The 22,576-nt window shown below is 38.3% G+C and overlaps 1 protein-coding gene across 1 annotated transcript in view; it reads right to left on the reverse strand.

Moving 5' to 3' along the window:
* Positions 1-620: 620 nt before the first annotated feature.
* LOC131069846 (uncharacterized) overlaps positions 621-22,576 on the reverse strand; it is a 58,235-nt gene continuing 36,279 nt past the window's right edge. Inside the window, exons 2-3 of the mRNA XM_058005441.2 lie at positions 1,727-1,856; positions 621-1,614 (exon numbers count right to left, since the gene is read on the reverse strand). Of these exons, the coding sequence (XP_057861424.2) occupies positions 1,595-1,614; positions 1,727-1,856 (150 nt within the window). The 3' untranslated portion in view covers positions 621-1,594. The remainder of the gene's footprint in view (positions 1,615-1,726; positions 1,857-22,576) is intronic.

Genomic DNA, 22,576 nt, shown 5'->3' on the forward strand with positions numbered 1-22,576 from the left:
TGTTTTGGGGTGAAATTTTGAGGAGGACCAGTATTCTAGGTTAAATATGGTTGTGGATTCAACCAGTTTTGACCTAGTTTGTCTCATCTCCATGCTTAGACACATAAAAATTGGAAGCTTGTCCTTGAGAATGTAGAAAGCTTCAGCTGCGCATAAACTTTTTCATTGATGTTTTCAATTCCAAAATATATAGAAATTTTATGTTTAACGAGATACTTTGGTTCTGGGGAAAGACTGCTCTTTTAATGAAGTAGTGGTATCCGGCTTTCAACCCTCTAATAGAATCCTCATCCATGATGTCGGTTTGATTCATGTGCCTAGCCTTCCTTTACAATTTTGGCTATTCTTTGGAGGCTATAGGAGATTCTCTTGGAAGTTTAATGTCTCTCTTCCAAGACTTCTGCTGTCTCATCCCAGCTTTCCCTGTATCCAAGTTGAAATAAAATGGATATTCCAAACGGTGTTCTAGCACAAATTTGGCTCAAAGTAGAGGGTCAAATCCAGAAACAGTAGTTGGATTATGTAAGGATTGAGAATGCAATTGGATCATAACTTGAATCTCAATTTTAGATCTGCAATCTTGATTCTACATTTCATTATAGGCATAGATTCATTTCAAATTCTATCCAATCATCACTGTTATTTTCATTCCATGGTCCATAGGGTTGCAGTACACTGTAGTGATACACCCAGGGTCACATGTAAAATATGGAAACTTCTAAAGAATCGCAGGAGGAATTCAAAACATAATTTCACTGTGGAAGGTTTATGCATTTGCTCAGTAGCACCTGATGAGTAGATTTATTAAGTGCCTTCCATGCGACTCCTCTGTTAAAGCACTTCTTACCAGTTGTCGTTATAATTATTTCATCAAAAGCAAAAAAAAAATTGATAGACAATAATTCAGCTACTATGACCCCCAAGAAAAGGTACTGAAGCTGCAAATATATCACATAGGGAAATTTTGCCAGTCTCCCACGATTACAAAGACGCAGATGAAATTTTATAAAGTCCCCTTCTATGGGACCACTCCGATAGGGCGATTGTTGCTTCTTGCACAAACAAACCAGGGCAAGCTTTATCAGGGAATGATCTTTACAATAAAGGCTGCATCCAAGACTCTTAAGCAGTTCCGACATATTTGACAGGACATCAGAGACAGATAAGGATGCGCACCCAAGAAACCTGCCTCAATTTCTTTAAGAAAATTAATTTGGTATTGGTATCTTCATAAAATTTAAAATAATTTAGTATGGTTTTCAGATTTGGCTTAATTTTTGTAGATACATTAGATGTATAAACACACCTGCACCCCATTAAACCTTAGAAATAAAATTGGATATCCCTACTGAGACACCCACACTCTGGAAACTCATTATCCTATATCTACTATTTACATAACCCCCAATTAACCTGTCAATGGTATACATTTTCCCCAAATAGATGACCTTGCCTGATTTCACATTAACCCCAGTCCATAACAGGTAACAAACACAAAACAGAAGAGTGGTTCATATCACCAGTTTTGACGATGACAACATAATTTGATAAATGGTAATATATGCATGGCTTGCCACCTTAATCAAGTGGATATCTAAAATTTCTCTGAACATCCTGCAGGAAACAATTACAACGATCAATATAATATTTACAGAATTATAGATGTGACCAAATATAAATTCTATCAATATATGAATATAGATATGTTGTACATTCTCATGCTTACGTGTAGGTAAGATTGGCCTTAGAATTGGCTGAATGTTGAATGCTTTAACACAACCCAAAACATACTCATTGCCTGTTGCGACAAAAATCCTCAAGACTCTTTCTGTCAACTTCCCAGCAGACAAGGTTTTCTGATAAATGCAGAATACATTGTCCTCGTCATATTTACTAATATTGTCTTAACATCAATGACAATTAAATTAACCAGAATAATAAAAATATTAACCAAGTCTTGTCAAAACAAGATAAAGAGCAACAAAAACATTGTTCTTATTCAAGCTCCCAGTCAGTTTACTTGCCACTAAGAGAAAAGCTTGATATGGTTTCCAATTTCTCAGGAAAATTCAAAATTGTCATACCAATTAGCAGCACATTGTTATCATCCAAATGCAATACAAAACAACAAAAATTAATGCAGTTGTGTGTGGTATAAGAACTATCAAGATGCAGATAAAAAAAATATACACACTTTCAGAGTAATCTAATACACTTGAAAGAGAGCCCACAGGATTAGTGATGAACGAATCATTAAATGATGCCAGAGCATCTGGGTCCACATGTGATCCTGCTTGCCCAAAAACAACAGTTTCATTTTGGCTTTTGTTCTAATTTTGTGTGTTTTCAGGTTGTTACTACTCTTTTTGAGAAATGCTTTAGGGTTTATATCTTGAGTCTCAATGACATCAGAACCTCCATGTGCTATTATGCCACACTGGACTCTTCAACAAATACCATACTATGTTTTAGTTCCACTTAGGCAAGGATAACGTACCTGCCATTCTTCAATTTCATGTGGAAGCTATCATCACCAAAGGGAAAGCCATACGCGATTTGACTATGTGGTGCATCTCCATTCTACAATTTGAGAGTTGCTTAATAATTTCACACATTCATTCCATAATAAGAGCAATTGTTCATGCATTTGATAATCCGATGGGTCATGTAACAACCATTGTTGAGGCATTTCAGACTCTGATCAAATTCATTACCTAGACAAATAACATGATGAAGGATTTGGCTCATATATGGTCCCCTCCAATTTATCAAAGACTTCTTAATGCTGATAAAGAGAATGTGACATGGCAGAAAGGTGTCTTTAAAAATTAAGTCAACTATCCTACCTCCATTGCCACTCCTTTCAACGACTCTTGCTACAGACATCTACCAGTACTTACTTTTGCAAGTGGAGAAGATAACTGCAGAATCATGGCTGGTAAGTATTCCATTCTGAGCAGCATTTTCAGGCAGTTATTTCATTCCTGCATGCTGCTGACAGTTTCCTAGCTGGGCGTAAATATTAATGCCTGCTAATCGGACAGACAATTCAGGGCATTATTCCTTTTATGAGGTCGTGTAGTTTATTTGCCTGCAGTGATAGTTTCAATATGCTAGGCAGGAGTCATGCTGTTCTCTGGCTGGCAGTTTCAAACTTTAAAAGCTGACTAGAGCTTCCTGTAGCAACAATTCCTTACCAACAGCAATTATGTTTTAACTGCTGACAGTTGTTCATCCTTTTGCTGTGTGGCAGTCTTTCTCACAGGCTGTTACACTTAATTTCCTAGCCTGGCCATGGATTTCAGAAATTGAATGTTGCAATTACAGATCTTAATATTCCCAGATGTTAGCACGTTAGAAGAGATCATCAACGGTATTTTAATTCTCCTATTACCATGACAGGCTTATCTATTTTGTCTCATACCATAAAACATGATTGATTGATGGCACGACATTCTGGACTAAGCCTACTTTTCGGCTGGCTCCGACCTTCCCATATTTAGGAATCATGTTCCTATAAAAACAAACACATAAGTATGGGTAAAATACCTAAAAGAGTGAACAGGAAAAACAATGACAGATCCTATTCCTTAGGTGAGGGTTCAGAGATTAAAGCACATAAAAGGAGAACATATTATTTACAAGGCTGTTGTAAAGGCCTATTGCATGTGACGTGAGATTGAGAAGGTTGTAATCCATGGCATCATCGAAGGCCGACTGATTGTTTAAGGTCAAGAAAAAGACTGGAAGCCTGTAAGGCAAGTATGTTAACTGAGATTTATTAATAAAGAAAATTGTTTTCTATTATTTTTTCCGAATGCATGTTTTAGCCCATGGCTGTAAGTGTGAAAGTTTTGGCTGCTAGGATTAGCTACCCTTCATCAGGTGCCTGATCATTGACTGCATCATTAAATCTCAAGGAATAAAGCATTTTGTTCAGATGTACCCTTACAATCCTCATCAATTCACTCATCTTGGCTCTTCACAGATGGTAAAAAGATTAGACTCCTCACAAATAGAGCATTTAAAAAAATAATCTGCGATTCAACATTCTCACTACTAGGATACTCAAACAGTGGAATCAATCTTCTCTAACCAATGCCTCGTAAAATTTCATGAATGTAGTAAACCGAGTTACAACACTTGCCAAATCCTGAACCCAGCTAGACCAACCAAGGTCTGCCGACTCAGCTACAATCTAGGTGAGCACAAAATGTTAGGTCCCAGGGACAACTGAGCGGGGGGGGTGAATCAGTTGTCAAATAAATTCAAACCAAAACAACTTAACCAACTTTAATGCTTAATACCGGTAAACCAATCTTTTATGCCGGTAGACAGTTTTATCAGTTAATTACAGTACCCGTAAAGATTAACGCATGAAATAGAAACACAATAACATCCACAACACATAACACCAATATTTGTACGTGGAAACCCTGTAAGGGGAAAAACCACGGTGGGAAAACTTACCCACAATCAGATGATACTACTGCAGATAATATGTGTATACAAAGGGGGTCTGCACATGCAGAAAGGCCAAGTGCCTAGAGCTCACTGCTCAATCACAAATGGGAGTCACACTGACGACAATTGGATGGTTAAATCCAATAAGGATGTACTGCTCAAAATAGCATCTTACTATGTTGGATTCAGTATCGGTGTAGTTCTGATTATCTTCACAAAACCCTCCTTCAATCTTCAAATGATGTCTGTGTGTATAGCTCTGCTTATTCTCGCATATACGTTCACACAATTCCTTTTCGCATTCCACGTTCGATCTTGCAAATAAGATCTTACATTTATATCATAACCTAAGACCAATTTTAGTAGGTCAGCTCTAAAGGATCTTACAATTAAGTCAATTTACAAATAAAACAATGTCCGATGCAATAACTAATTCAACATGTCGGCTCAATGCAATTACAACATTAATAAAACATCTCCATAGTGTGCCGTGCTGATCTGGAATAGATAAGCCTGTCGGTGCTTATTCTGGACCTGTTTGCCGGTAACAGCAAATATGCAAATACGAATATGCCAATGAACAAATCTCCAAGACAAAGTGTCCAAACGATGTCTTCGACATAACCAGGTGTTTTCCATGGCATTCCAAGTGTCGGTGAACATTATATCCTGCCGGTGTACCAGATACCGGTGACTGTGCATAAGTCATTTGCTTGCCGGTGAACATTGCCAATTCTTCAAAGTGCCAGAGTTGATAAGTGATAGTAGGTGTTGACATCAATGACAAAACCATACCAAAATACCAACACAAAAACCCTGACATTACACCGGATAGAGCTTGCCTTTGTTTAAAAAGCAAAAAAAAAGGAATTGTTTTGAGTTGCACTAGATGAAAAAGCAACGCATTTTTTCCTTTGTCTTGAAATAACAAAATCAGTATTTTTCCCCATTTTTCAGAATTTTCAACAGTTTCTGATTCTCCAAATTTTCCTGATTTAATCTCAAAGAATTGAATAACCATTACACTTTTGGTTTGCCCAAGTCAATCCCAATCCCAAGTAATGCTACTATGGCTGTAGCAGTATTTTGGACCTATCTGAGCTAAGAGCATAGGACCCACCACAGCACTAGTGATGCTGGTGCCAAGTGTACATGGTCCCCTACAATAGTTCATGAATCCATGTGATTTTTATTTTTGATGCCAGGGATATCATAATTCGTGAGTTTTGTGGACCAAAATCACTTGGGAATATGATACATTTAAAAAAATTGTCTTGTTTGGCTCAAAATCGCTTTTGTACTCGTTTGTTCGATTTATAATAGTGCATGTGATCAAAATACCTTGTAATTGATTTGGTTTATGTCTTTAAAATTTTGGAGAAGAGTACATAGAACAACCTTGAAATCCTTTAAAAATCTCTATATTTCATTGTTTTTGGAATTTGCTAAGTCTGTGCAGAGTCTGAGTGTCGTGCCAAAGTTCAAGTCTGGTAACTAAGTAAAAGGTAAGAAGCACATCTACTCTGATTATTAACACTTGGCTAAATGGTATTATAAAGATTTCAACAAAGCATGTCAACGGGTATATTAAGGCAAATCTTGTTACACTTGCATGGTAGCATGCCTGCAAACATTAAGTACAATCTGTGAAAATTTTCTTAAATGCATATCAATCTTGCTGCTTGCATATCACAAACTTGCTGATTTGTATATTGGAGCAAGTTTGCAGAAATGGTAACACCTATAAGACACCATGCAGGAAGCAGGGCTGTCAGACAGATTTGGGCGAATAGCAAAGAAAAGAATTGAGAAAAAATTACTGAGTTTAGTAATGCAAACTACTCATTACCTGTAAAAGTAATGACAGCTGTAATAAATTCAAGTAACCTGCACTATACTCATCTGCCCAAAATTTATGCATTTTAGATTATCAGTTGTGTGCTTAAATGGAACTCAGTGCTCACGCCGTGATAATCACCTTTCATGATTTCAGCATTATAATTACACCTCATGGACACTTGGCACATACAATAAAGACTTGTCAATTGATCAAAAATCTTAAATAAAAAATTTAATCATTAATCAACCAGTTGAACTGATTAATGAAACTCAATCCCTGAATAGATCTGTCATGACTCATTTGAAGTAATTATTGATGATAACTCCAACATAAGGTCATCCTTAAGTTTAGCTGTAACTGGCATTGACCAGGTGACTGAAACAGGAGAGAGAGTATTTGTGTGAGTGGGTAGCACCATAAATACCACATCAAGGGTGTTAACATCAAGGGCGATATCACATCAACCAAATGGCGCCACAATTTCATCAGATGACCTATTACAAGTGCATTTATTACATTATAGTTAATCCTTGAGTCTAATGTGCCTTCATGAATGCACTTTGGCTCAACGAGATCATCACCATATAAAATAGAGAATCAATTTGGAACAAGTCCATTATCATCCTCTTTGTGAGAAAAGATTTCTCCTTTAAAACAAGTCACTCCCTCAGCAACAAACCTTTCCTTTTGGTAGTGGCTTAGCAAATTTACAATATCCAGACCTAAAGGAACATATTCAAAAACCAATGCCTGCATTGTACCTTGTCTCAAGGAAAATGAATTGGATGCCAATTTCTTCACATCCATTGTGGAGAACAATTAAAGCAATATTATAATATTTAGCTTATAATGGTCATTTGAATCATTTTGTTAGTTTTTAGTAACTTTCTATTCTGTAAGTAGGTCAGTATTTCAAATCTTTCTATTCTTTCTTTAGTTCTCCATCGTTTCTGTTATGGAAAGATCTTATGAAATTGCTTATATAAAAAGTATTCCTCTCCTTTGTTAATAGAACAATCAATTATCATTTCATGGTATCAAAGCATAGGTTCCTTTTTTGGCAAATTTTTTAATAAAAAATTTGTGGTCCATTTTGTAATGTCCCCAAAACTTTGGTGAAATGAATTAGTTATAATAATTATTCTAAAGCTGTCCAAATAAATAAAATATTAAAAGGATGACTTTATTTTAATTAATTTAATTGAAAGTGACTTAAATAAAATAAATATTATTAAAAGTCACTTCATTAAATAAAGTTCTCCAACATTCTCTAGAAGTTGCTTCAAGAGGTGGAAAATAGAAACTTCTAGAAGGCTCATCAAAATATTATAAAAAGAGCTTTGGAAGGGTTACAATATGTTCAGATGCTTATGGATTTTTATGATGAGTTGATATATTGATGCTTGCATCAAACTGGATCTCTGACGATAGAAACCTTAAGCAGATTGACAGAAGGGCTAGGTGAAACCCTAGTTCTTCTAACTTCTAAGGAGTGGATTCGCGATGGAGTTCACACTTATGCCAAATTTATTAAGTCTCCCTTGGAGACAAATTTGTAAGGTTTAAGATTTTGTTTCAGAACTAAGACAGTAGCATATTTTGAATATTTTATTGTTATCTCCAATGTTTTAATGAATGAACGAGTGCTTCTACAATAATCAAGTTTTATAACTGTAGAGTCTAATATTTGTGATGGAGAGTGAAATCAGGCTCTCGTTATTATTTGCAAATGTTTAGGGAGTGGATATAATGAAGTTCATATTTACTAACTTTCATTTTGTAAAATCGTGGGCTCCAAATTATTATGAAACAATGCTATATTAATGTTTGGTGACTAATATTTTTGACACCCAAAAACTATCGCATAACTATTGTGGTTGTGCGAATAATACTTGTGCCATAAAAGATTTATAAATCTAGTTCACAACTAGCCAATTGATAACTTGGAGATGGTTGGGATTGTTATCACTGGCGGGTGCAATAAGAAGAATACTGAAATCATGATGATAGTATACTGAAGCAAATTATTTGAGTGAGTTCTCTATTAACGGGAAGGGGCCAAACCATTGGGCAGCGCAGGTTACTTTGAATAGAGTGGTCGCTGTCATAGCGGCACCCCTAAACATTGCCGACAATTTATATCCCCAATCATAATGACTTCATACTATCCGGAAACCACAGAAAGCAGGGGAACATATATATTTCTATAGCTACACACAACTGGAATCATCGGATGTGTATACAGTCGACCTTGGCAATGATCGTCCACCTCAAGGCTGTCGTGGCTTTATCCCTCCATGCTACCGAACCTATAATAAACAAAGAAGTCTTCATGAGCAATACGGTTGAACATACAAGCAAACAATAGATCAAAGAGAACCTAAGTGTTGTTCTTCAAAAGGCTAATGGGCTCAAATTATAGATTCAGAAGGCTAATGGGTGTTGTTCTTCAAAATACTAGAGCCTTCTAAAGAACAACACCTTAGATGCTCGCCATGAGTCACCATCCTTGAATGGTGTCCTGTGTTGCTTCCCAGCCTGACAAGCTTCACAAACTCGCTAATTCTGAGTTTGAATTTTAAGTAGGCCACGTACTAAATCTTCCTGAACAAGCTAAGCAAGGTAGTGAATGTTCAGGTGACCATATCGTTGATGCCATAAACTAGTGATAGAGGATGATTTAGTTGCGAAGGCATGCTCAAGAGAATCACCCATATCCACAAGTCTATAAAGACCATGATCCTCAATGCCAACAACTACAGTAGGGCGTGTCGCACAATCAACAATCGAACACTTGTGAGCACTGAATATCACATCAAGCTGACGAGAATGCCACATAATCTGACTCACGGAAAAAGGTTCAGTTCCATGCTAGGAACATAGTATACATTGAGGAATATGAGATTTTCCTCCCACCAGACTATATCTAAACGTTGCCCTTGCTGACAACAGTATATTCTTCACCTCCTCCAAAAATGACTGAATCAATATAGGGAGCAAATTTTGTAAACCAATCACGACTGTGAGTGAAATGTCGAGAAGCACCCGAATATATATACCAGGCAGAAGACTTCACATGGTCTGCAAGTCTTTTAGCCATGAAGGCGTAAAAGGCAAACTCTTTCTGCTATGTGTGCTTAGCGACATTGGCTTTAGGCAGAGACCCCACCTTGCTTCTGCTGTTTGGAATCTATCTGATTGCAACAATCCTTGATCATATGGCCATATTTATGACAGCAGTTGTACTGAACTTTCTTCTTCGAACCATCCAGAGACTGACTGGAGCCCTTTTGCTGAGATGACTGAGAGGACAGAGATTTGCATTTATCCTTGTGAAAGGTTTTGGCTACAAAGGCTTGTTCTAAGCAAGACGAAGTGGCACCGCTACCAAACTGTTGTTTCTAGTGATCCTGCTACAGAAGTTTGCTGCGTAACTCTAGAAACTTTAGATCAACATTCGTAGACATAATGTTGAGAGTTTCTATGAAGTGCTCGTAGGATTTTGGTAGACTCTTCAGGGTTATTACGTTCATCCATCATGATGGAGAACAACTAGTTCTTCGGGAAGAAAGCTCGGCTTTTGTCGGACGTCTCATGCAATTCCTTTAGATGCTTCCAGATTTTCTGATGCTAACTACCAGAAGGAATCTGAGGCAATTGGTCATCTGTGACAGAGAGCTTGAGAAGCATGACAGCTTCTCGATTCCAATCATCAAACTTGTCCTGATCTGCTCCTACTGCTGAAGGACGAGATTCTATTCCCAAAACAAGATCAAGGCGACGGTATTCAAAAATAGTCAGCATGCACTGCTTCCAAGTATTATAATTCTTGCCATTAAATCGCTGGCTGCCTTCCAACATTAAGTTGGTCAATGACGCCATTGTGCACACTTCCCAATGCACAAAAAATGAGAGATCTGAAAAAGGCATAAAACTGAAAATAAATCCCTATGCAAAAATAAAGGCAGAATCAGGTACAGGCACAATTTTGGAGTCAAATCCGCTGGCACAAAAACCAAGGCACGAAAAACGATGCACCCAAAAAAATCCGAAGGGAAAACAATTTAGAACTCAAAAAACCCACAAAGAATCTGCAATTGAAAAAAAATTCCAACGAAGAACCAAACACCACAGAGGCCCTGGGCAGCAGAAAATTGTGATTTAAAACCCACAGCCATTGTCTGGAAAAAAGACGATGCAAAATGCAAGCCACAAAATTAAAAAAACTATGTCGTTTGCTGAAGGAAATCATGGGCCGGTTGCAGAGGCTTATGGCACAACGCAGGAAGAAACCACAACGCGAAATAAATCACGAAATGCAAGTCGCGAGCTGCAATCACAAAAGGGCACAAACACAAGCGACGCGCAGGTTATTACAAAGCTGCGAAATAAAAACACGACGCGCAGAGAGAAAACGGTTTGCGTCAGGCAAGAACGGTGCCTTAAAAAAATGACACAAAGAGAGGGTCACCCAAACACGAAAATAAAATGTGGGAGTTGCAGAAAGTCGCGCGAATGGACAGAGAAGGATTTCAACCTTCGACACGAGTTGCAGAGAAATCAAACAAATTTCTACGAACTAGAAACAAACCGCCCAAAAATTTAAAAATCCAGCTCTAATACCATATTACAACACGTAATTGGTAAAAAATTAGATTGATATTTACAAATGATCAAACGATCATTAAATAATTTACAAGAGAACGATGTTTCTAAAGAAGAAACAATTGTATAGAAAGAAACTAAAATTATATAATATTACATAAATGTAATAGAATATTAAAATATGTTAATTTTAGTATTAATGCTCATTCAGTGTATATTCTATTTTAGAAAGATCGTCTTCGATCTTCTCAGCAGTTTCTTTTAGAAACTTGCTATTCTTGTAAATAGCTTGTATTATTTATGAGCGTTTTGCTCATTCTGTTTATTCAATCAATTCTTTGAAATCCATTGCGTGTTTTCGCACTGTATTATGGTATCAGAGCTACAGGAATTTTTTCGAAAATTTTTTTATCCTCGTGGAAATTTTCGAAATTATTTGTTTGAAAAATTTATCATTGTTTTTTCTTGGCTGGGGCGGAATCGTCGATTTTTTCGTCGAATTTTGGCGTTTGCACTGTGTTAGCGGCGGAATCGTCGAATTTTTTTCGGCGTTCGTGGTGTTTGCGACTCTGTGCAACACCTGGGCGCGTATTTTTTTCGGCGTTCGTAGTGTTCACGGCTCTGTGCAACGCCACCTGTTCGCGTGGTGACTGTTCGGCTCCCGCGACCTCCGCCTGCAACGCCACCTGTTCGCGTGTTCTGTTCGCGTCTGCAGGCTTCGGCCTTTGTCACCTCCGCGGCGCCACCTGCAACTGTAATCTGTTCGTGTCTGCAGGTTTCGGCCTTTGTCACCTCCGCGGCGCCACCTGCAACTGTAATCTGTTCGTGTCTGCAGGTTTCGGCCTTTGTCATCTCCGTGGCGCCACCTGCAACTGTTTTTTTCTACACTATCGCGTGGAAACGAACCTCTGCAACTCGTCATTTTTGCATTATACCTTCTGTCTGCAAACAATGGCATCGCCGTCTGCAAACTTCGATTGAAGTTATTACCTTCAGTTTTCATCGCAGTTCAGTTTTTCTTGCAGAATCGTGGTGGGTTTTTCAAACTCTCATCTGGGTTGTTGTCCATTTTTTCTGGGTGCCTCGATTTTTGTGCCTTGATTTTCGAGCCCGCGAATCCAGATTCTGACAGGAGAATCCTTCTGGGTTTTTTGCACGCTTTTTTGGGTTGTCCTTGGATTTTTCTGGGTCAGCCAGGAATTTTTCTTGGGAATCGTGCAAATGGCTTCTCTCACCAATCTGATGCTAGAAGGCAGTCAACGCTTTAATGGTCACAACTACAACATCTGGAAGCAGCGTATGTTGACCATTTTTGAATATAGGCGTCTTGACCAGCTTGTTTTGGGAAAAGAACTCAGTCCTGGTACACCTGGTGCAGATCAAGATAAGTTTGATGAACGCAATCGGGAGGCAGTCATGCTTCTCAAACTCTCAGTAACTGATGATCAGTTACCGCAGATTCCTTCCGGCAAGACAGCTTCTGACATCTGGAAGCATCTGAAGGAATTGCATGAGACATCCGACAAGAGCCGAGCATTCTTTCTGAAGAATCAGTTGTTCTCCATTATGATGGACGAACGTATGTCCTTACAGGAGCACCTCACGAGGATTAAGGACATTCGAGATCAACTCGAAGCTATTGGTCGGACTATGGAGGAAGAAGACATGGTTGTAATCACTTTGAAAAGTCTTCCGAAATCGTATGAACACTTCATTGAAACCCTCAATATTACTTCCACTAATGTTGATCTGAAGTTTTCAGAACTGTGCACCAAACTTCTACAGCAGGATCGTTGGAAACAGCAATTTGGTAGTAGTACTACATCAGCCTCCTCGGAAAATGCCTTCACAGCTCAATCCTTTCAGAAGGATAAAGGCAAATTTCAGTCCTCTCAGTCTTCTCAGCAGAAAGGCTCTTCTCAGACACAGGATGGAGCTAAGAAGAAAAATGTGCAGTGCAATTACTGTCACAAGTACGGCCATATGAAGAAAGATTGCCGTCAGAGGCTCGCTTCTGAACAAAAGAAGCAGGGAGGGTCACACCAGAAGGCGCATGTTGCGGAACATTCCGAGCAGAAGGAGTCTGCCTTTTATGCTTTTATGGCTAAGAGGTCTTCAGATCATGCCAGGTCTTCTGCTTGGTACATCGATTCTGGTGCATCACGTCACTTTTCTCATCGGCGTGACTGGTTTACAGACTTCTCACCTTTCAGTGATTCCGTTGTATTTGGCGGAGGTGAGGAGTATACAGTTGTTGGCAGAGGCACTGTTCAGATACAGTCTGGTGGCAGGACTCTTCTTTTTCTGAATGTGTATTATGTTCCTGGAATGGAACTTAATCTGCTCTCTGTCAGCCAGATTATGAGGAATTCTCCTCAACTAGGTGTGGTGTTCAGTGCTCACAAGTGCTCCATCATTGATCGGGAGACTCGTCTTACTATTGCTGTTGGTCTAGAGGATCATGGCCTATATAGGCTCCTTGACACTGGTGATTCTCCTGAAGTGGCTCTGGCAGCTCGTGTTTCTCCTCTTAGCACTTTGTGGCATCAGAGATATGGACATCTCAACATTCAGTATCTCTCTCAGCTGTCTCGGGAGGGACTTGTTTCAGGGTTACCTGATATTCAGACTCAGCATCTTGGCGTATGCGGCGCCTGTCAAGCTGGCAAACAGCATCGAACTTCATTCCCACATGGAAAGTCTTGGCGCGCATCTAAGGTACTTCAATTACTTCATGCTGATATTTGTGGTCCTATGAATACATCTTCTGTTACTGGTTGCAAATATTTTTTGCTTATTGTAGATGATTTCAGTAGAAAGATGTGGGTGTACTTTCTTAAACATAAATCAGATGTATTTAGTATCTTTCAGAAGTTTAAGTCCTTTGTTGAAAAAGAGTCTGGACAAAGTATCATTACTCTTAGGACAGATAACGGGGGGGAATTTTGTTCTTCTGCATTCTCCAACTTCTGTGATACCCATGGCATCAAACGCCAGTTGACTACACCCTACACTCCTCAGCAAAACAGTGTTGTCGAGCGTCGCAATCGTACGGTTGTTGAGATGGCTCGTTCTATGTTACAACACAGGAGTGTTTCGAATAAGTATTGGGCTGAAGCAGTATTTACTGCTGTCTACCTTCTTAACCGTTCTCCTACTCAGGCTGTTAAGGGGAAGACTCCAGAAGAGGTTTGGTCTGGTCGGAAGCCTCAGATCAGCCACCTGAAGGTTTTTGGCTCTGTTGCCTATGTTTGGATTCCAGATGCTAAGCGCTCCAAGTTGGATTCCAAAAGCCAGCAACTCATGATGACAGGATACAGTGATCACCATAAGGCCTACAGACTGATAGATATAGACACTGAACGTCTTATCTTTAGTCGTGATGTTGTATTTGATGAAGACAGAGGATTCTTTCAGTCCCCTTCTTCTGAGCAGATTTCTGATGGTCAGCCTCCCAGTGTTCTTATTCCATTAGGTTCGCCTGATGGGAGGGATGATGCAGAATCTATTTTCGATGATGCACTACCTGAGTTCCCTCCGGAGAATAATCCTCCTCTTGCTGCTCCTGTTCCTGATCCTGAGCCTCTTCCAGCTCCTCCAGATGTTAGCACTTCTACTCTCCGGCCTAAATGGTGGGCCAAGACTATTGGTGATCTCAGGGATACTGAGCTCATTGAGGGTAGAACCTCCCGTAATAAGAGCAAACAGCAGCATACAGTCAATTTTGCTCTCATGGCTAACATACACAGTGTTTTTGAACCTCAGACATATTCAGAGGCTAAAGGTATACCTGAGTGGGAACAGGCTATGGAAGCTGAGTTCCAGAGTCTTCAGAAGAATCACACTTGGGCCCTTTCTGATCTTCCTTCAGGGAAGAAGCCCATTAGCTGCAAATGGGTGTACAAAGTAAAATACAAAGCTGATGGAACCCTAGACAAGTATAAGGCTCGTCTTGTTGCTCGTGGGTTCTCACAGAAAGAAGGCATTGACTACGAGCAGACTTTTGCTCCTACAGCCAAAATGAGTACCATACGGCTCGTTCTTGCCTTAGCAGCCCAGTTCACTTGGAAAGTCCATCAAATGGACGTAAAGAGTGCCTTTTTGAATGGTGACTTACAGGAAGAAGTCTACATGACGCAACCCCCAGGATTCAAGGTTGATGGTCAAGAACAGAAGGTCTGTAGACTAGTCAAAGCACTCTATGGTCTGAAACAAGCTCCTCGGGCTTGGTACATGAAAATTGATAAGTACCTGACAGATCATGGCTTTCAGCGGAGTCCATCTGATGCAAACCTGTATATCAAGCATACTAGTAATGATATTCTGTTTGTAGTTGTCTATGTGGATGACTTAATCATTACTGGCAGTTCAGCACATTTGATCACTGGGATCAAACAGGATTTGTGCCGCACTTTTGATATGACAGATTTGGGACTTCTACATTACTGCTTAGGAGTTGAAGTTTGGCAGACTGAGACCAGTATCTTTCTCTCTCAGTCCAAGTATGCCAGAAGTCTTGTGGACAGGTTCAGAATGCAGGATTGCAAACCTGCCTCTACTCCTATGGAACCCGGGCTCAAACTTTCAGCTCAGTCATCCTCACCAGTTGTGGATGAATCTCTGTTCAGGCAACTAGTGGGCAGTCTCATCTATCTTACTGCTACTAGACCTGACATCAGTTTTGCAGTGAGCTACATTTCACGCTTCATGACAGCTCCCAAGGCTGATCATTGGTTAGCAGCGAAGCGTGTGCTGCGTTATGTGAGTGGCACTTCTGATTATGGACTTCTGTACACTCGGAGTTCTGATCCTATACTCAGTGGTTACACAGATTCTGACTGGGCAGGTTCGGTTGATGACCGTAAGTCTACAGCAGGGTATGTGTTTAGTTTGGGATCTGGTGCTGTCACATGGACTAGTAAGAAGCAGCAGGCAGTGGCTCTCTCCTCGACAGAAGCAGAGTATCGGGGAGCAGTTAAGGCATCTTGTGAGGCGGTTTGGCTTCGGCGAATGCTTGCGGATATGCATGTCTCCCAGGCAGGTCCTACTCCCTTGTTCTGTGATAATCAGGGAGTGCTCAAACTCGCCAAGAATCCAGTCTTCCATGAAAGAACCAAGCATGTGGAAACGCATTGTCACTATATTCGACAGCTGGTTGAAGACGGATCCATCCAGTTGCTGTATGTTCCTACCTCGGAGCAGCCAACAGACATATTCACCAAGCCCCTTGGTCCTGATAAATTTGTAAAATTCAGGGGGTCTATAGGTGTAGTTAATAGATTGAGCATTAAGGGAGGGTAATAGAATATTAAAATATGTTAATTTTAGTATTAATGCTCATTCAGTGTATATTCTATTTTAGAAAGATCGTCTTCGATCTTCTCAGCAGTTTCTTTTAGAAACTTGCTATTCTTGTAAATAGCTTGTATTATTTATGAGCGTTTTGCTCATTCTGTTTATTCAATCAATTCTTTGAAATCCATTGCGTGTTTTCGCACTGTATTAAAATGACCACTGATAAACAATAAAGAATATTATACTAATATTTACCTCCCCGTTCTCTTGAATTTGCAGCCTTTACACATGGAATAACTAATGAAGGGGAGTCTACAAGTGTTAGCACTTAAAGGGCAAGTGTTGAGCATAAAATTTTCAATGAAGTGATGCTTGTAGAGGTTGAAGACATGACACAAATGTATCATAGCAGCAGTTTATCTTCCCATCCTCGTGAGTTTGTTGCCTATAGTCATGAAGAAGTTAATGATATATACTAAGTTACCGGTACCTCCAAGTTTTCCCCCAAATCCGGGTACGGTACGTGTCTGATTTAGATTCGACTTGGAATCCCTGTGGAATCGGACAGGGTTCCTCTTTTTTGCTCCTGAAACGTATCCCCATTTTGACCCACGAATCCCGGCGCATCTGAGGTCGACATGGCGATTCCATGGAGTTTTTTTATGAATCCGTGTCACGCATGAGGGGTTATTCATTGACTGCACCGAATGAAATTGGGTCGTTTAAAGTTTAAACCCTAAAACGAAAAGCTAAAATGCATTTTGCTTGTCTTCGGCAGAAAAAATGACACGACGCACTTGTCTTCGACGGAGAAAATGGCACGACGCACAGAAGAAATGGCAGAGAAAACCAATGACGACACAGAGGTAGACCAGCACAGAGGTAGTCGGCACAGAGGTAGACCAGCACAGAGGTAGACGACGCAGAGGTAGACCAGCGAGGGCACGACGACACACAACACACGGCACATGGCACACTATAATTAAAAAAAATTAATTCCTTTCTATAGTTTTGTTTATGTCTTGTTTGTATTTTAATCTTCATCGATTTATTTTGTTTATTTTGTTTATGTTTATTTTCTATAGTTTTGTTTATATATTCTTTGTATTTTTATTTTTATTTTGTATTTTAAACAAAATAAATGGAGCCTTAGATATAAATTAATGATTTATATATTAATTTATACAAATAATAAATATTAAATATTTAAATTTTATTTAATGTGAAAATAAAATATTAATTACAAAATAGTTGAAATAATAATTATTAATAATACAAATCAAAATTAAATATGATGTTTAATTTTAATTTGTAGTATTATTAATTTAAATATGAATATTTTTTTATTGTGTAATTAATATATTATTTTCACATTAAATAAAAGTTAAATATTTAATTATAAGTTACTTTCATAATTAAATAATTATAGGTTACTTTCATTATTAGAAGTTTGTAAATATTTAAATATTGTTATAGGTTACTTTCATAATTATAATAATTTCACTTCACTTTAAATTAAATTTAAATATTTAACATCTATAATTTATTGTTTAATATTAAATGTTAATAATTATATTTTAATTTGTTGTAGATAGCATAATGGCAACCATTGCTAGCTTTATTCCTCTACAGACTTTCAAAACCAATCCAAATTCACCCATATGTGTATATATTTATGATTTTTATATCTTTTTGTACGGACGTACCTAGACCATCCAAAAAAAAAATGTCGTACCGATGTACCGTACCCACATACCCGTACCCGCAACTTAGGATATATATTCAACCTTTGTTGATAACCCTCCTTTCAAGATGAGTGCTGACTTGACTTTGGATAATTCACTCTTTGAGTTGGATGTTGAGGAGGCTCTTGATCCCAATGACACAAATGATATGTGGGATTCAAGTGTGAGATGTGAATATAAAGTTGAGCATACACTTAGTGGACCAGTCACCAATGCCATGTCTTTATATACAAATAAAGATATCCATAATGAAGATTTGGTTGAGCCTTTGATTATTCATGACGAATTTGAGGACTTATCTTTTCTAGAGGCTCACAAGGTAGAGCTTACGTCTTTTAGACCAACTTATGAAGGAGTATATATGAATGATGGCATTGCTGGTTCAGATTTGTTTGAGCATGCAGACAGTCTTGAAGAGGTTATTGATTCACTACTTCCTTATAATGCATATGGAGCTATTCTATTTTCAAGGTATGGGGTATGCATGATCATTGTTTCTCCTATTGAGTGGCATTTACTTGCAGCAGTTGATTGGAGAAGTTGGAAGGATTTGCATCATCCTTTCCATGGTGGAGGTAGGCCTAGTGATGAGCTTCTATCATCCTTCGACATTAGAGGTACATGCGACGTTTTCACACATCGCCCCATTGCAAATGGGGACCCCACTTTTTTTGCTTTCTACGATAGTGCTAGAGTTGTGTAGCTATTAGATTTTGTTTGGAAGTGCAAAGTTGAAAATTCAAAAATTTGGCTAAGGCATGAAAATGATCTAGGCTTCCGGTTTTCTTGCACCCCCCTTCCGGTTTTTTTCGCACCCCCCTTCCAGGTTTTCCGCATCCCCTTTCATTATTCTCGCACCCCCCTTCCATTCTCATCGGCCCCTCTCCTGTTACTTTCAACACACCCTGTCATTGCTTTTGACACCCCCCTTCTAAGCAATGACAATCAGCGATCTAAGGATTAGCACCTCCTTTGCTACATGAAATCAATGCAGATCAGACTTGTCCTGGGCCTGAAATTTATCAAATCAGGCATAAAAAGTGAGAAATCGGACATAAATCAGGTCTCAAATGGGCTCATTTCATGATCTTTTCACAAAATCAGACTCAAGTTGGTGAAGAATCAGACCTGATACACAAAATCAGACTTAAAATTAGATGTTTTCATGATCAGAAAATTCAATTTCAGACTTTAAAAGGTAATAAAAAGCATGATTAAGTACTTTATAAAATGTTTTGATTCAAGTTTTGTTGTTTCCAGGTTTGATGCAAGTGAAATGAACATGCAAAGGAATGTGAGGAAGGTCAAGGATTCGAGGCATGGAAGATTTCATCATAACTTCAAGGGTGGCAGTGAATACAAAGAACATGATCAGCATGATGATACATTAGCACACTTCAACTGCAACATGTGACAAGGATCAGCTCCAAGGTGAAGGAACATCAGCTCACATACAATATCAAGATTTCATCACCTAAGCAAAGGAAGGATCAAGCACAGGAAAAACAAGCTCTACATCAAATGCAGCACCAAGGCGAAATTCCCAAACAAGAGATGAAGGGTGAAATGTTGAGTATCAAGAGAGATGCACCATTCAATTACAACTTGTGATGGGTTACAAAGAACAAGCTGAGGTGGCACCTACTCATCATTCATCCATGACTCATCCATTGAAGGAGATAACTACCACATGGGCACAAAGTTCAATGTACCTACCCTCATCATCTATTGGTTGAATTTTCAAAGAATGACATGTGTCCTGTCAAATGTAATTGTATCATTGGTCAAGCATTAAATGCTTCGCATTGAGTTTCTACCTTTTGATCTTGGCCCTTGATTATGAATCAATCTGAGCCACTGAATTGTAAGAGCACTATAAAAGGTTCCACTTCTTCATTTGTAAGGTCAATAGACTGAGTTCAAGAAAGTAGTAGAGCAGAAAATAATTAGAGTAGAGTAGGAAGAGAAGGCAAAGATTGTTGCCAAGACATTGTTGTAAGAAGCATGTAAGCTTCATTGAAGATATGGTGAAACTGACATTTTGATTCAACAATTTGCATGGTCTCTACTTCTCATTTAATTTCATGTTGTTTAGATGAATGGAAGACGTTATGTATGATCAATGGTGAAATTCGCACATCCATACTACTAACACCTTGCCAATGGTAAAGTGCCTTGCGTCGTCAACTAGAATCATTCAGCTAAAGCTTAATTTCAATTATCGCTCCTTCATTGATATGCATCAACTTGATGGTGTCTATGCTTGTCGTGATGATTTGAAAATCATAAAGCTATCCTTAGAAGATCGCACTAGCCTTGTGGAGATGTTCGTAGCATGTCAAATCAAGACTTAGTTAGAGTTTCATTAAAGATCGTCCATCGTTCTTGCATTCTTAGAGTTCGACTCGCCTTCTAAATCCTATTACCTTTTTTCCCTTTTTTAATCGAGTGAATCCCACATTCCAACATCATTCGAGCATTCAAGTATTCAGCGTAAGTCCACCCTGTGATCCCAGAACTACCACATCATATACAGCTGAGTCTATCCAAAAAGCACGTCAAGACTTGGCATTCGAGAACCTTGGAGTCATCCCACTTGATCACGCAGCTTAGCATTTGGGATTCTTTATTCAAGAGAGGATAGAATACTTAGTATTTTATTTTGTGTTGCATAGTGCCTAAAAACACCATCAACAGTGATGAGCTTCTATCATCCTTCGACGTTAGAGGTACATGTGACTTCTTCTGGAGTGAGATTCTCAATTGGATAGACGATGATCTGATTCATAACAGCTGCACAAGGTAGATTGAAATGATTGATTATGCACCTAGGATAATTTGGGATCTTCGCATTGACATGACTGGTGCATTGTTTCTTATGGGTCAAGATGAGTTGCTTCACAACTCTAGGGATAGAGATATTGATATTAGAGTAGTGCAACAGATTGGCGGAGCAACATTCCTGAGGTTGATATGGGATCCAAGTATTTGGCTTCAACATGCAAGTATAGATTGCTTGAGGGAAAGCAATCTCCGGGAAGGGAGGACTATAATGTCCCCCAAATTTTGGTGAAATGAATTAATTAAATTAATCATTCTAAAGTTGTATTAAATTAATTATTCTAAAGTTGTCCAAATAAATAAAATATTAAAAGGATGACTTTATTTTAATTAATTTAAATTAATCGTTCTAAAGTTGTATTAAATTAATTATTCTAAAGTTGTCCAAATAAATAAAATATTAAAAGGATGACTTTATTTTAATTAATTTAATTGAAAGTGACTTGAACAAAATAAATATTATTAAATAAAGTCCTCTAGCCTATTCTAGAAGTTGCTTCAAGAGGTGAAAAATGGAAACTTCTAGAAGGCTCATCAAAATATTATAAAAGGAGCTTAGGAAGGGTTTCAATATGTTCAGATGCTTATGGATTTTTATGATCAGTTGATATCCTGATGGTTGCATCAAACTGGATCTCTAAGGATGGAAACCTTTAGCAGATTGACAAAAGGGTTGGGTGAAACCCTAGTTCTTCTAAGGAGTGGATTCGCAACAAAGTTCACACTTGTGCCAAATTTGTGAAGTCTCCTTTGGAGTCAAATTTGTAAGGTTTAAGATTTTGTTTCAGAAAAAAAGCAATAGCATATTCTGAATATTTTATTGTTATCTCCAATGTTTTAATGAGTGAACGAGTGCTTCTACGGTAATCAAGATTTATAATTGTAGAGATTAATACTTGCGATGGAGAGTGAAATCGTGGCTCTCATTATTATTTGCAAATGTTTAAGGGAGCGGATATAATGAAGTTCAAATTTAGTGGCTTTCATTTTGTAAAATTGTGGGCTCCAAATTATTATGAAACAATGCTATAATAATGTTTGGCGACTAAAATTTTTGACACCCAAAAACTATCACATAACTATTGTGGTTGTGCGATTAATACTTGTGCCATAAAAGATTTATGAGTCTAGTTCACAATGGCAAATCAATAACCTGGAAATGGTTGGGATTATTATCACTGGCCAATGAAAAAAGAAGAATATTGAAATCATGGTGATAGTATAGTGAAGTGGATTATTTATGTGAGTTCTCTATTTATAGAAAGGGACCAAACAATTGGGCAACACGGGTTACTTTGAACAAAGTGGTTATAGCGGCACCCCTAAACATTGTCGACAGTTCATATCCCCAATCACGATGACTTCATACTATTCGAAAACCACAGAAAGCACAAGAACATAATGTATTTCTATAGCTCCACACAACTGGAATCATTGGGTGTGTATATAGTCGACCTGGCAATGATCGCCCACCTCAAGGTTGTCATGGCTTTATCTCTCCATGCTACCGGACCTCTAAGAAATAGAGAAGTCTTCATAAGCAATGCAATTGGGCATACAAACAGACAACAAATTCCATATGCATTAATATTGTAATCTCTGTCTTCTACATCAGAATTTATCAATGCACATCTCTATTGCCAAGAACAATATTTTGTATGTAAAAGATAGAGTTGTCTTGAGATCTTATTAGTTATTTGTAGTTATGATATGTTATCATTTGTGATTTTATATTCTTCAATCATTGTTATGCAAGTCTCTATATATATGTAAGTCTATAACAACA

The sequence above is a fragment of the Cryptomeria japonica genome, chromosome 5 (genome assembly GCF_030272615.1).
Source record: "Cryptomeria japonica chromosome 5, Sugi_1.0, whole genome shotgun sequence".
NCBI classification, from domain to species: Eukaryota; Viridiplantae; Streptophyta; class Pinopsida; order Cupressales; family Cupressaceae; genus Cryptomeria; species Cryptomeria japonica.